Source organism: Erinaceus europaeus, chromosome 15 (genome assembly GCF_950295315.1).
Source record: "Erinaceus europaeus chromosome 15, mEriEur2.1, whole genome shotgun sequence".
NCBI lineage: Eukaryota > Metazoa > Chordata > Mammalia > Eulipotyphla > Erinaceidae > Erinaceus > Erinaceus europaeus.
The window spans coordinates 22,492,568-22,506,946 of record NC_080176.1 but is presented as its reverse complement, the minus strand read 5'-3'; the positions used below and the strand labels follow the sequence as shown (position 1 = coordinate 22,506,946).

At 56.7% G+C, this 14,379-nt stretch overlaps 1 protein-coding gene across 1 annotated transcript in view; it reads right to left on the bottom strand.

The window, feature by feature from the left end:
- The window catches only part of SDK1 (sidekick cell adhesion molecule 1), a 486,407-nt gene that overhangs the window by 88,130 nt on the left and 383,898 nt on the right, over positions 1–14,379 (bottom strand). The window contains exons 6-11 of the mRNA XM_060173224.1: positions 12,516–12,627; positions 10,686–10,876; positions 8,438–8,521; positions 5,559–5,753; positions 3,074–3,190; positions 2,198–2,365 (exon numbers count right to left, since the gene is read on the bottom strand). Of these exons, the coding sequence (XP_060029207.1) occupies positions 2,198–2,365; positions 3,074–3,190; positions 5,559–5,753; positions 8,438–8,521; positions 10,686–10,876; positions 12,516–12,627 (867 nt within the window). The remainder of the gene's footprint in view (positions 1–2,197; positions 2,366–3,073; positions 3,191–5,558; positions 5,754–8,437; positions 8,522–10,685; positions 10,877–12,515; positions 12,628–14,379) is intronic.

Sequence of the window (14,379 nt, the reverse complement as noted above, 5' to 3'; positions counted from 1 at the left end):
ATAGGGGGAAAGCTTCACAAGTGGTGAAGCAGGGCTGTCTCCCTCCCTCTCTATCTCCCCATCCCTGTCAATTTCTTTCTATCATTACCCAATAATAAATAAAAATATCAAAAAATAGTTCATTTTTAGGGACACAGATGAATCCCTAGCAAACAAAGTCAAATCTCTCTCCGTTATAAACTTGGTGCCATGGGGGTGGGGGGAGAGGGTTGACTCGTTTTTAAGTTGTGGTATTTTTAGAGCAGCCAGGAAATAAGAAAGTGCCCTTTTTGAAAGTGGGCATCAAGGAATCATAGGAAATAACTTTTCTTCAGGGATGGGGTTTCCCTATCCATGCATCCTTCCATCCATTCATCTATCTATCTATCTATCTATCTATCTACCTATCTGTTTATCTTATCGCTAGGACCTCACTGGGCTTTGTGTCTGCATAATTCCACTGCTTTGGGAGACTTTTTAGGATGAACAGAAGAGAGGAATTAGCACCATTAGCACCATGTGCAAGGACCTGGGTTCAAACCACGCTCCCCCCCCCCCCCGTAGTGTGAATGCTTCATGAGCAGTGCAGCAGGACTGAAGTTATTGCTCTGTCTCTCTCCCTCTCTATTTCCCCTCTTCCTCTCTCAGTTACTCTGTATCCTGTTAAATGAAAACAGAAAGAAAAAAAAAGATGAAAAATAGCCTCCAGGAGCAGTGGATTCGTAGTGCTGGCACCAAGCTCCAGCAATAACCCTGGAGGCAAAAAGAAAATAAAAAGAGGAAGAGAGAGAGAGAGAGAGAGGGAGGGAGAGGGAGGAGAGGCACCGCAGCATCGCCCCTTCACTCACAAAGGCGGAGGGGTAGAGAGGGGCAGTTAAATAGCTTTGCAGGCTAGAACTCTCTGGCCCCACACACTTCTCAAGAGTGTGAGCATTGGCTGGCTTTGTGTTTCTCAGCATTGCTCGCATAGAACTGTGGGTCTGGGGAGCAGACGGTCTTGAGAAAGCAGGTTGAGGGGGTCTGGCGGTGTAGCAGCGGGTTAAGCACACATGGCGCGAAGTGTGAGGACCAGCATAAGGATCCCGGTTCGAGCCCCGGGCTCCCCAACTACAGGGGAGTCACCTCCCAGGCGGTGAAACAGGTCTGCAGTTGTCTACCTTTCTCTCCCCCTCTTTGTCTTGCCCTCCTCTCTCCATTTCTCGCTGTCCTATCCAACAACAGCAACACCAATGGCAACAATAGTAATAACAACAACAACAAGGGCAACAACAAGGACAACAAAAATGGAAAAAAAATAGCCTCGAGGAGCAGTGGATTCGTGGTGCAGACACCAGGCCTCAGCGATAACCCTGGAGGCAGGAAAAAAAAAAGAAAAAGAAAAAAGAAAGCAGGTTGGGAACTGCAGCCGAAAGGCAGAGACCCACGGGGTCTGCAAGACAGGCACCCATGCCCCAGAGACCCAGGGCCAGAGCACAAGAGTGAAGTGGAGTCAGATGTGGGCCCACGTGTCCCTAACACCAGTCACGTCCAGTGACACTTTAGAAAACACACTTTCTCTAGATTTTAATGCTCTTTCTGTTGTCACTGGTCTCTCACTACTCTAGGCAGACTTATTTTATTTTATTTGGATAGAGACAGAGAGAAATTGAGAGTGGAGGGGGATAGAGAGGGAGAGAGACAGAGAGACACTTGCAGCCCTGCTTCACCACTTGTGAAGCTTCCCCACTACAGGGGCTTGAACTCGGATCCTTGCACAATGTAACAGGTGTGCTAAGCCAGGTGTGCCACCGCCCAGCCCCCCCAGGTTGACTTTTTCAAACAGGAAGAGAAAGGAGAGAGGAAAGCTTCCTCCCCTGGGATGGGGGGCTTGGAGCCTGGCAAGGCGGGCTCCCTCCCAGGTGAGCTGGCTTGTTGGAGCAGGATCTTAATTCTTGACTGAATTTTCTTCTAAAATGCACATCCAGTCATCCCACTCATACTGCTGGCTGAACTGGAGGGGGGCTGCTGACTGTAAAAGCCCATCTTTAATCCCTCCTGAAATGGCCCTATTGAATGATGGGTAGATATTTTTCCAATTATTACTTTGGAAATTGCAGGATTAATGAGTCTTAAGTGGGCAGTGCAAACCACCACTGTCCTCCGACTGAGAGTGAACGGCGGGGCCCAGGGCACCCTGGGGGTGGGTGGGAGCAGGGGCATGGAGCTGAGGGGTCCTTACTCCACACGGTGAGCTCTGCCGTCGCCTGCAGGGTCCCCTCTGAGTTGGCAGCGAAACAGGTGTAGTTGCCTGCATCCTGGGCTGAGACTGGGGCAACCTGCAGGCCCCCTGACTCCAGGAGCATAAATCTTGGAAGCCGTACAGAGCCGCTGGCCAGGACCTGGCTCCCTGAAGGAGAGGGAGGGGGCAGGGAGTCAGAATCAGAAAAGCCAGGCTGCTGTGCACGGCCTAGGGGCCTCAGGAATTGGAGCCCAACATGGATGGGCCAGCTCTGCATGGAAACTCAGCACAGCTGGTTAAGAGCTTCCTGTATGGCGCTCTATGCTGGAAGCTTCCCTCCCCCTGAGACACACAGCAAAGCAGGGAGCAGCTCTGGATTCTGCCATGTGGATGCTGATTTCATAAAAGGGGAACTGGAACCCTGACTGGCCGCTCCAAGAGCCACACCTGGGGCACAGGGCCCCAGGCTCCCTGTGAAGGGCCGAGGCTGCAGAAGCTGGGGTGAGCGCTCAGCATGCCAGAGCCCCAGATTCACAAGCTGAGGCCCCGGGTTAAAGCCCCGGCTTCATTGTATGCCAGAGGTGAACTGTGCTCTGTTCTTGCTGGGGAGACAGAACATGAGACCTGCTTCAAGAAGCAGTAAGTTCGATTCCCAGCACCAGTGGTGATCTGGGAAAACCCAAAACCAAATCCAAACCAAAAGGGCCAGGGCTGAGCACGTGGCCGCTTCCCACTGCAGATGGTAAGCCTGGCAGGGCTGGGTGCTGCACTCTGGTTCCCTGGCCCTAGAGGCCCCTGGGAGGGTGTCTGCTCCCTCTGGGTGAAGGTGAGTGTGGGGAGGGAGGGAGGGCCCCAGCTGGGTGTGCTGGATCCTACCTCTCTTCCAGGTGATAGCTGGCGTGGGCGCGCCGGACACCTCGCACCTCAGCAGCGCCGTCATCCCGTCAGTGACTGTGGTGTCCACAGGCAGCCGGGTGAAGGCTGGCGCCACATCTGGGCAGGGGTTTGGAGAGAGAGACAGTCAGTGGTGGGCCAGAGAGGGAGACAGTTGGAGTGGGCCAGTAGGCTCTGACAGAAGGAGTCTCAGAGCCCCCGGACTGGCCAGGAGTCAGGAGTGAGCTTCCAAGCCCCAGGAGACATGGTGCAGCGGCCAACCCTCCCTGTGCCCGGCGGGGACACTGCCGACCAGGGAGGACACTGAATCTGCCCCCAGGCATCTCCCAGGCTCCAGTGTGTCTGTGTCCGTGGACCCTGGTTTCTGGCTGCTCCCATATAGTGAGAAATACATGGCAGAGAGAAATGAACTGAGTTGCCAGGGCCTCTCCCGAGATCAGGGGCTGACATCTACAAGCCAGGGGCTGGTTTTATGAATAAAGTTTTATTGACACAAGCTACTCCCAGCTTTGGGTGGCTCTTTAGGGGCTGTGCTGCTCTTCTGTAGCCCATGGACTTCTCTTCCTCTAGTTGCCAACTCTGTCCTGACCTGCCCCTCTCCCTGCCCACACCTCGCCTAGTCTGACACCCACATCCCAAGACCTTGCAGGGTCTCCCAGCTTCTCCTTGGCCTCCCTTTGCTCAGCTCTGCCCTTCTGCAGCTGTCCCCAAGGCCCGAGGGGCCTTGAATGAGTGTGGGTGGCTCTGTACTGCCCCCACCCCCATAAGAGGTATCCTAACCCTGTCCTCACAACACAGGGCACTCAGTGACACCGTTTTTCATGACCCATCTGCTCACTGCCAGGTGCTGTGGGGTCACTTGTCTAAGGAGTCCTGTCAGGGTCTCTCCTGGATGCTGAGAGCTCTGGTGGCTGGGCAGTGTTGGGGCTGCCTGGATGAGGAGACTGAGGCTGAAAGAAATGAAGAGAGAGCCACCTCCTAGAGCAGGGGCTGACCTCTACTAAGAGGGGCCAGCTTTGCAAATAAAGTTTTACTGGCACCAAGTCACTTCTTCTGGCTCGCCTGCTGCCTGTGCAGGGTTCATGCTACCCAGATGAGTAGACCTGACTCCTCAAAGCCAAACTCTTTACTGTCTGTCCTGTGACAACACCGCTGGCCAACCCTCGCTCCCAGTGGCAGAGCAGGCCTGAAAACAGTGGACCGAAAGTCTTTTTTTAAATTGCCTCCAGGGTTATCACTGGGGCTGGCACTACAAATCCACTGCTCCTGGCAGCCATTTTTTCCATTTTATTGGATGGGACAGAGAGAAATTGAGACAGGAGGGGGAGATAAAGAGGGAGAGAGACAGAGACACCTGAGGACTTGCCTCACTGCTTGTGAAGCTTCTCCCTGCAGGCGGGGAGCTGGGGGCTGGAACCTGGGTAGAACCTTGTGCCCTGTAATGTGTGCTCAATCAGGTGCGCCATCGCCCGGCCCCCAACATCATTTTTGTTGTTAGTGCCCGCTGACAGCAGCGCTGGCTTGCTGGCCATGGCCTGGCATGAGCTGGCCGGGCAGGGGAGAGGGGTGGCTTCCCATCTGCTGGACCTGTATCCACAAGCGTCTGCCCTCCCTCTGTCTGGCTGACAAGAGGCAGGTTTCAGACACTGCTCTCTAAACGGCTTTCCCTCCTGGCACCACTAGCATTTCAACTCTCAGAGAGCTCGCATCAAAGGTGCAATCTCTGCATTGTTTTAGAAGGACAAAATTGTGGTGATGGCTGGTCAGAGGGAAGGCCACAGCTGCATGGACACCTTCGCTTCCTCTTTGATTTTCAAAGACCGAGCACCAGTGTCCCTGTTAATGGGGCCATAAGCAAGACCCACAGAAGAGCTCTGATCATAAGTCAGGCCAATGGAGGGAGTGGCTATTATTTTATTTTTTTTGCCTCCAGGGTTATTGCTGGGTGCCTGCACTATGATTCCACTGCTCCTGGAGGCCATTTTTTCCCATTCTGTTACCCTTGTTGTTGCTGTTATTGCTGGATAGGACAGAGAGAAATGGAGAGAGGAGGGGAAGACATAGAGGGGGAGAGAAAGACAGACACCTGCAGACCTACTTTACTGCCTGTGAATCTATCCCTCTACAGGTGGGGAGCTGGGGTCTCAAACCAGGAACCTTGCTCCAGACCTTGCACTTTGCGCCATGTGCGCTTAACCTGCTGTGCTACCGCCTGAAGCCTGGGAGTGGCTCTTTTAAGAAGGGAGAGGTGAGGGGTGAGTCCCTGGCTCTGCAGCCCCCAGGCTTGCTGGGAAGGGCCAGGCTTTGTTCTCTTCTCTGCACAGGAACAGGGATTTGGGGGCACAGGGGGCGGGGCAGGGGGGCAGCTGAGCCTTGGGACCCAGGATGGGCCAGAGAGCCCCCACCTTCCCTGGTGACCCAGTTGTGACCCGCCGGGCCCCAGGATGCTCAGCGCAGGGTCACTCACTGGTGACATCCAGGTGGGTGTGGGTCTGGATCTCCCCGCCGTCGTTGCGGGCGAAGCACTGGAAGATGCCGGAGTCCTCGGGACTTAGCTTGTGGATGCGCAGGGCCCCACTGGGCAGCACTGTGTAGCGAGGGTTCTGGAGCCTGCCCACAGGTACCGCGTCCTTGTACCACTGGAGGGTGGGCAGTGGGACCCCTGGTGGGAGAGGCGGCCGGAGGCCATGGAGGGTGAGTGGCCACCAGCCCACAGGGACGAAGGACTGATGTGTCTGGCTAGGCAGCAGCCAGCTGGGGGGGGGGCGTTCTCTCATTCCCCTCCCCTCACCCCCCTCCCCCGAGTTCCCCATCCTTCCTGGGGCCTCCTGGGCTCCTGAGTGGAAGGATGCTGACCTGCAGACAGCTGCACCAGGGCTGGGGGCAGCGGGGCAGGGGGAACAGCAGGCTGCCTCTGCTAGACTGGGCATGGAGCCCCGTGGGCTGAGAACGGCCCCCTGCTCTTTGGGGGAAGGTGAATGTGGAGGCGGAGGTCAGTCACCCCAGGCTGGTGGAATGTGGGGCCTTCTTGTGAGGAAGGGCTCACTGCCCAAGGCTGAGGTGGCTCGAGGCTCAGGAGGGGTGAGGAAAGGCACAAGGAGCCTGGCTCTGGCAGCCAGCCCACTCTGCAGCTCTGTGACGGGCACCACAGTGGGGCTGAGACTCTGACCCCAGCATGGAGAGGAGGGTGGGTCCCGAAACTGTCACCCTGGGGAGCAGAGCTGGGCTGTCTGGCTGAGGAGGTGGCCAGGGAGGACAAAAGGGGATGGCCGAGACCCTGGTGATGACCAGGGGACAAGACCTGGGGGGACAAGCCCTGATTGGGAACACGGTCCCTTCCCTGGTGGCAGCTCCTGGCAGCTGGTTCAGGGCTGCATCCCCCGGGCCATCCTGAAGCCACAGTGTGTGGCCTGGCCAGACAGCCTGAGTTGGGGATGCCCACCTGTATGTGAGTGGGAGGTCCCTGTGGGGTCCGCACCCGTCCTCTGTGTGCAGAGTGGGCTCACACCCTGGCGCCCTGCATGCCCCAGGGAAGGTGCCGGGCAGGTCCTTGCCGTCCTCCGCACACAGAGTGCAGCCACGCACCATGCTCCCAGATTCTGCTCTTTGCCTTAATTATATTTCCTGTCACTTTTCAGTAAATCAGGAAGTTTTTTTTTAAAAATCCATCTCAAGGTAAAAGCACAAGCAGTTGATGTAAAATCACATAACAGCAATTACATGCTGTCGCCTTCACAGAGCCCCTGCCCCACACGCTGCTTTGGCTGCTCTGTCAGAATTAAAGGGGAGTGGTCCGGGAGGTGATGCAGAGGCTAAGGCACTAGACTCTCAAGCATGAGGACCTGAGTGCAATCCCTGGCAGCACATGTACCAGAGTGATGTCTGGTTCTTTTTCTCTCTCCTATCTTTCTCATAAATAAGTAAGTAAGTAAGTAAATAAATAAATAAATAAATAAATAAATAAATAATCTTAAAAAAATAATTAAAGGGGAACGGGGATGGGGTAGGGGCGGCCATGGCTCACCCAGCAGTCTGGCCCAGGGAGCCTCTCCTGGTAGGAGAGCCGAGGGTGCGCTCACCTCAGCGGCTTCCTTAGGGGCCAGTTTGGTGTCCTTAGGGCAAAGCGGCACCCTGACTGGAGCAGAAGCTCTTGGCCTTCACAGCTGCTCCCTCTCAGGGCTGCAGCCCCTCCCTAACCTGCCTGCCCCCTCCCGGACCTGCTCCCTCCCCAACCTGCCTCTTCCCCATGACAGTGGGCTCTGACAGGAGAAAGAACAGGTCGAATGTCTCTGTTTGGCGCCCATAGGCCCCCTCTCTCAGCCTGGCTGTGGCTTCCCTGAGAGAGGCCAGCACAGCTGTAGACACGGGGCAGAGGTGGGCCAGCTGGGAGCAGTGGCCAGTGTGTGGCGTGCAGGGATTGGGGGGGTACCTCCTCAGGGCTGGTGTGGCTGTTACACGGAGCAGGGTGGGAAAGGGGCCATGGCCATGTGCCTACCTTTGCCACCCGTTCTGTCCTTCCTGCTCTGATGCCAGGAGAACCCAGCTGTTGGGCCAAGGTCCTAGCTCTGGGGTCCTGGGGCCTGGCTGTGGGGCCGTCTGCAACTCCAGACAGGCTCTGCTGTGGGTGGGACGTCACTGGTGGGGCTTCATGGCTCCCAGATTGGAGACCCTAGCGAGTACCCTCAGCTCCCAAGCTGCAGGTAGTGGATCTGGGCCTGTGTGCCTCGAGGCCACACTCAGAGTGGCCCCATCCATGAGGGTCAGGCATGCACAGAGGGGTGCAGGCCCTGTACCTCGCGACAGTCTCAGGATCGCTTGAAACTGCCTCATGAAGCCCCTCTCTGCCATGCTGGTGGTTTCTTGAGCTGTCGGACAGGAAAGGGTGCATGACTGCAGACAGCTAGGAATTGAGGGACAGGGACACGGGGGCTCAGGGGCCTGCATATGTGTGACAAAGGACATATTTGGCCTGGCAGGCAGAAGGCAGGGATCCTGTTCCCAGTGGAGAGACCTTTCTTTTTCAGTTCTCCCGATCATAGTGGAGGGCTGTGCTGCCCTTGTACAAAGACCAGAGTCTCCGTGTGTGTGTGTGTGTGTGTGTCTGTGTGTGCGTGCGTGCGTACATGTGTGCACGCAAGTGCGGGGGGGTGCCTGGTGCAGAACCCCATCCTTGTCCTGAGGAGGAGGACTTCAGGGGCTGCACCTTCCTTGAGGTCATACACCTGGGGTCTAAGCACTTCCCAGTGTCTACTGTTTGCCCAGAGGATGGACAACCCCCACACCTGTAGCCCATACTCACCCATGGCCCAGAGGATGGACGGCCCCCACAATGCGGCCCACACTCACCCATGGCTCTGCACACCATGTCCACTGTCTCCTCCACCTTCACTAGAATCCGGCTGTCAGGCTCCGCAGTGAAATATGGTGGCTCTTTAAACAAGAAAAGGATGGCAATTCTGAGTGAGAGCTTGATCCTGGGTTTCCTCTCTCCTTCTACTTTTGACAGGATAGGGAGACACTGAAAGGGAAGTGGGAAATAGGGAGACAGGGAGAGCCCTGAAGCCCTGCCTCACCTCTGCTGAAGCTTCCCTTCCCTTTGCAGGCTGGCAACAGGGGCTCGAGTCTGTCCGTGTGCCTGGCAGTGTGTGCTCAACTGGGTGTCCACTGCCCTGCTCCCAGCACAAATTCTCTTTATTCTTAACTTGGTGATGGTGGGGGGGGGGATAGAATGCCACCATCTACAGAGCTCCCCACTGCCCTACATGGTGCTCTGCTGTGGTGCTGGGGCTTGAACCCAGGGTCTCCTGCTGTGCTGTGTGGCCCTGGGAGACTCTGCTGTGGTTGGGGACTCCACTTCAAGACGCTATGATGACTCAGGCACCTGGCAACCCGGAGTGGGCTGAGCTCCCCATAGGAACTTTCTGGAAACTTCACTTGCTGGGGCCACCTGCTCAGGACACAGGGCCGAGTGCGATTCTTGTTCTGAGAATTCTCACAGCAAATGGCTTCTCAGGGCGATGGCTCCTTCCCAGCTTATGGGCTTGGATGGCGGAATATCTTAATTCATGTTTGAGAAGGCCTCTCCCCAGGGCTTCATAAAGGTGGATATTTACAGCCTGCTCTTTATAGGCTGGTTTGCTCCAGTGTCTAAACTAAACACTAGTCTGTGAAGCATGTCAAGAAACTTGCCTTGGCCCAGAGACAGGGGCAGTGTAGGCCATTAGTGGATTTTAAATTCCCGGCTGCTCTCATCCTGCAGAACACAGACCCATACTGCAGTGGCCAAGAGGGAGGAAGGCAAGAGGGAGCCTCTCACAGCTTCCAGTGGAGAACACCCCCCCCCCCATGCGGGAACTTGCTCACTGCTCAACCCTCAGACATGGCTGGCAGAGGCTCGGAACTTCTGGGGGCATCTCTGACGAGCCCACACCCACTCCAGATTTGCTTCTGTTCTGCCCCAGCACTGGGCCCCAGCTGCAGTCCAAACCCCAAGTCTGAGCTGTGTCAGAAGACACAGAGGCGATCCCTGCTCTGCCTGTCCCCTCCCCTCAGGCACCAGGAACACAAACATGGAGACCCTGAGGGCTGGCCTGTCCCCGTCCCTGCTGCAGGCTTGCCCAGAGAGGGCCCTGGCTCCTGGCTCCTGTAGCCACGCTGCCTGACAGGACTCTGCCAGTTCGATGGGGGTGATAGGGCTCAAGGGGTGGGGGCCCTCTCCGACTTGCTGGGGGCTATCTCATGATCTCTTCAGGGCAGAGCAGGCCACAGGAGAGGAAGGTGTGTGCAGTGAGGAGAGGGAAAGAGGGGCAGAGACTCACAGTGTGAGCAGGGCTTGGCTTTGGGCTTGAAGGCGACCACACCCAGAAGAAATGGGGACCCTAGCCCTTCCCCCACTAAAGCACCAGACTGCCAGAACCATGAAGGAGCTGGAGAGAGGGTCCCCACCCCCCACAGCCTCTGAAGGGCACAGCCCCCGACAACTTAGGCTTCTCACTAGGGCCCTGCCCATGCAGGGAAGGGCTTGATCCCTCCGCTTGCTCTTGAGGACCGATGTGGAGTTGAGAGTCCATCGTGTTCCTTCTGCAGAGCCCCAACACCCAAGGGGCCCACCCACCCACCCACCCACCCACCCTCCCTGGGCCTCCTGGCCTGTCTCACATGCCCCCGATTTTAGCAGCTGGTGGGTGCAGAGCCGACTGCCACCCCTCTGCCAGAAGGAGAGGCGACAAGCCCCAGGTCTGAAGCCCCGAATTCTTCCGGTCAGCTACTCTCTGCTTCCCAGGTTTCTGCTCTTAGACGGGAACACAGGCGGCGGATCTGGGACATCAACTTCACTTCCTCCTGCTGAGCTAAAGAAAAGTCACCAGGCCAAGCCCTGGGCTTGAGGCCTGGCATCCCACGGGGGCACCACGGAGGCACTGGGGGAGCTCTGTGGTGTTGGTGTGCAGCTGTGCCGTCTCTCCTCTCTCTAACTACAGATTAAAAATGGCTAGGGTGGGGGCTTGGTGGTGTGCTGCTCCTGAAGGCCCTGGCTTCACTGCCCGGCACTGATCACAGAACCACACGGCTGGAAGGTGGCCTGCAGGGGCCTCACCTATGATGGCGAGGACGGCGCTGGCCCGGGTGGGCTCCAGGGCGCTCCCTCTCAGCACGGCCTCGCACACGTACAGGCCAGTGTCCGCGGACGTGGGGTTGCTGATGGTCAGCCGGCGCCCGAAGCTGTGCAGCCCTCGGGTGAGGGTCACGCCGTTCCTCTTCCAGCTCACACGCAGCTCCTCCAGGGGCCTAGGGGGAGACCACCAGTAGGTCAGGGGCCCCTCTCACCACTCGGCATGAGCCACAGCCGCATCCTCTGGGCCCCCCTTGCCAAGTTCAGGGCACCGGAGCCAGACTCGCTCTCTCAGGAAGCCAGTCTGGATGGAAAGAGCCTTTCGGCGCTCATGGTCCTGGGTTCCCTTCACGCGGCAGCACCTGGAGCCCCTCCACAGATAGCCAAGTGGTGCCGTGGTGTCCCTTTCCTCTCTGCGCATCGCTCAGGGGCTGACATGGCCTGACAGGAGAGGAAGTCAGAGGCTGGAGAAGTGGCTCGATGTGAGGGGTCCCAGACTTGCACGTCAGAGGGGTCCTGGCTCTGCTCTTGCCCCTGATGTGGCACTGCATGTCCTGGTGGTGCTCTTGGTCCCCTCCCCCCTGTGACTTCTGTGCCTCTCTTTCCCCCTCATGTACATAATGAATAAAATGACCCTTAAAATGTAAAGTGTAACAAGCAGAACCTGATCTGGAGTTGGTGTATTGCACCAAAGTAAAAGACTCTGGGGTGGGTTGGGGGAGAGTACAGGTCCTGGAACAGGATGACAGAGGACCTAGTGGGGGGTGTATTGTTATGTGGAAAACTGAGAAATGTTATGCATGTACAAACTATTTGTATTTACTGTTGACTATAAAACATTTATCCCCCAATAGAGAAAAAAAAAAAGGAAAAAAAATAAAATAAAAATAGAAGGGTAGGAAAATAGAGCCAGTGAGTCTGTTATTCCAACCTTTGGGTCCATGATTGCTCAATAATTTGTTTGGCTTTGTATGTTAACTCTCTTTTCAGCCACCAGGTTCCAGATGCCATCAGGATGCCCGCCAGGCTTCCCTGGACTGAAGACCCCACCATTGTGTCCTGGAGCTCCGCTTCCTCAGAGACCCACCCTACTAGGGAAAGAGAGAGGCAGACTGGGAGTATGGACCGACCAGTCAATGTCCATGTCAGTGGGGAAGCAATTACAGAAGCCAGACCTTCCATCTTCTGCAACCCACAACGACCCCGGGTCCATGCTCCCAGAGGGATAGAGAATGGGAAAGCTATCAGGGGAGGGGATGGGATATGGAGATTGGGTGGTGGGAATTGTGTGGAGTTGTACCCCTCCTATCCTATGGTTTTATTAATGTCTCCTTTCTTAAATAAAAAATAAATAAAAAAAAAAGAAATAGGAGGAGGCCCACATGTAGATAAACTTGTATAGCATTTTGAAATAGTCAGATTCCTTTCTTTCTGTATTCTCATTAAAACAAATAGAATCTTTAAAAAAATGTAAGATGCAGATGACCACAGGGTCTTGACTCCGGGGCAGCCATGGTGGCCGAGGACACTGCAGGACAGTGGGAAGGGGAGGCTGATCTCTGGCCCTTGCTGGATCTGAGAGGAGGCCCCCACCAGGCCTCGGGCTAAACCCAAGTGCTCTTGTTCTCAACACTCATGACTCCTCATGTCTCCTGCTCACACCTCAGCTCAAGGTGGGAGTGAGGCCCAGGATTCCTGAGTGCCCCCCCCGCCCAGCTGCACAGATGGGACCACCCCTTCTGGAAGGGTGAATGCTTGTGCCCATCCCATTGGGGAGCTCAGGGCTGCCCACGGGGGCTGGGGCCCACCGCCTACCTGGCGTTGGCTATGCACTCTAGGGTCGCCTCACTGGAGCCGGCCACCACGCTGCTGTTGCTCGGGGGGACCACGATCATGGGTGCTAGGGTCCCGGCAGGGCCTGCTGCTCCTGCGGAGAAAAAGCAGAGCCCATGGAAGCCACCGTTGGAGCCTGTATGAGACCCTGGGAGGGGCCTGGGGACCCCACACAGCTGGTCCCCTCCACACACTCCAGGGTCCAAGTGTCCCTGTGAGGACACCCATGTCCCCAGCCTTCGGGGCCATGCTTCAGTGCCTGCAGGTCTCCTGCCATGTGCACCCTGCTCAGCCCACATTCTGGGGTGCAGGCCTTCTCCTGAGGGCCATGCCAGCCACCCCCCCACACACACACACACACACATGCCGGCTTGGCACCCAGCTCAGGCACCTCTAGTCCCACTGCTCCTCAGACTACAAATGTTTTGCTCCTGTTTCCAGAGACAGAGATGGGGGTGGGGGTGAGAGGGGAGATGGCACTGTTCAGACACTTGTCTCTAGACACATGTTCTCTCAGCCATGGCGCTGTGTGCTGCTGTTTGTTTAGGCAAAGATGAAGGCTGGTCAAATGTGCTCAGAGCAGGGCTTCAATAAGGGGTGGGATGGAGGTGACAGGGCTGGGAAGGAAGCAGGTGGGGAAGTTTACTTAACTGGGAGCAGCTCTGCAAACAGGGTGGTGGCCCGGGGGTGGAGGGAAACCTGGAAAGCTAGGGGGGAATGGGCCGCCAACGCCACTGCTCCCCTCAACTCTGCAGCCTGAGCTGTGGGGTGTCTGGTAGAGGCAGAGTCCCAGGGTAGGCTGGGCTGGGCTGGCACCCACTGTTGGGGTCCTGGGTGCTGCTGACCCTGCCCCAGCTTCTGGGCCTCCTGTGCAGCGCTGGGGTCAACACTGGGGTCACTGGGGTGCTGGGATCTGTCTGGCCAGCGGGTCTCAGCACACGTAGAGCCCAGCCACACTGTCATGGGGCCTGGGACGCTGGTGGAATGGCAGGAGGGAGGATGGGCTGCTGGCCATCTGTGAAGGGACATCTGAAGACGGTTACATGATGTGCAGGGAAGCAGCCAGGGACACAAGCATGCTGGGCACCAGCCCCACAGGGCAGGTGGTCTGGCCAGGATGCAGGCACAGCGGTGCCCGGCAGACAAGCACCAGGACAAGACCACCCTTGGGGACACACGTGGAGCCTGCAGGCCCCTCCAGCGGGGCCTTGGCTGCAGAGACAGGGCTGATTCCCATGGAGCAGTGACTTTGCTCCCAGCACCTTGTCCCCTGCCCCCAAATCCCTGCCCACCTTTGGCCCATCCTCGAACCTGGGCCTCGTCCCCAGTACAAACACTACGCACAGCTGGGGAGTCGTAGGTGCAGATGTGAGTTTAGATGAGTCTGTGCTAGTTTGTGATGTGCACATGTGATCCTGGGAAGGAGGCCCTGAATCCCACCATCAACATTACTACAGATACCATCACCACCAGTGCCACCACCACCATCACCACCACCATCACCACCACCACAACCATCACCACTGCCACCACCACCACCATCATTACTATCACCACCATCACCACGACCACCATAACTATCACAACCACCACCATCACCACTACCATTACTACCACCACCATCACCACCATAACCACAGCCACCACCACAACAACCACCACTGCCACCATCACCATCATTACTACCATCACCATAACCATCACCACCACCACCATCACCACCCACTACTGTCAACATGATCACCATCAGCAGCATGATCATCACCACTGCCACCCTCACCACAACCATCTCCATCACCACCCTCACCCTCATCCTCAGCACTGCCATCTCAATCACTGTACCCCA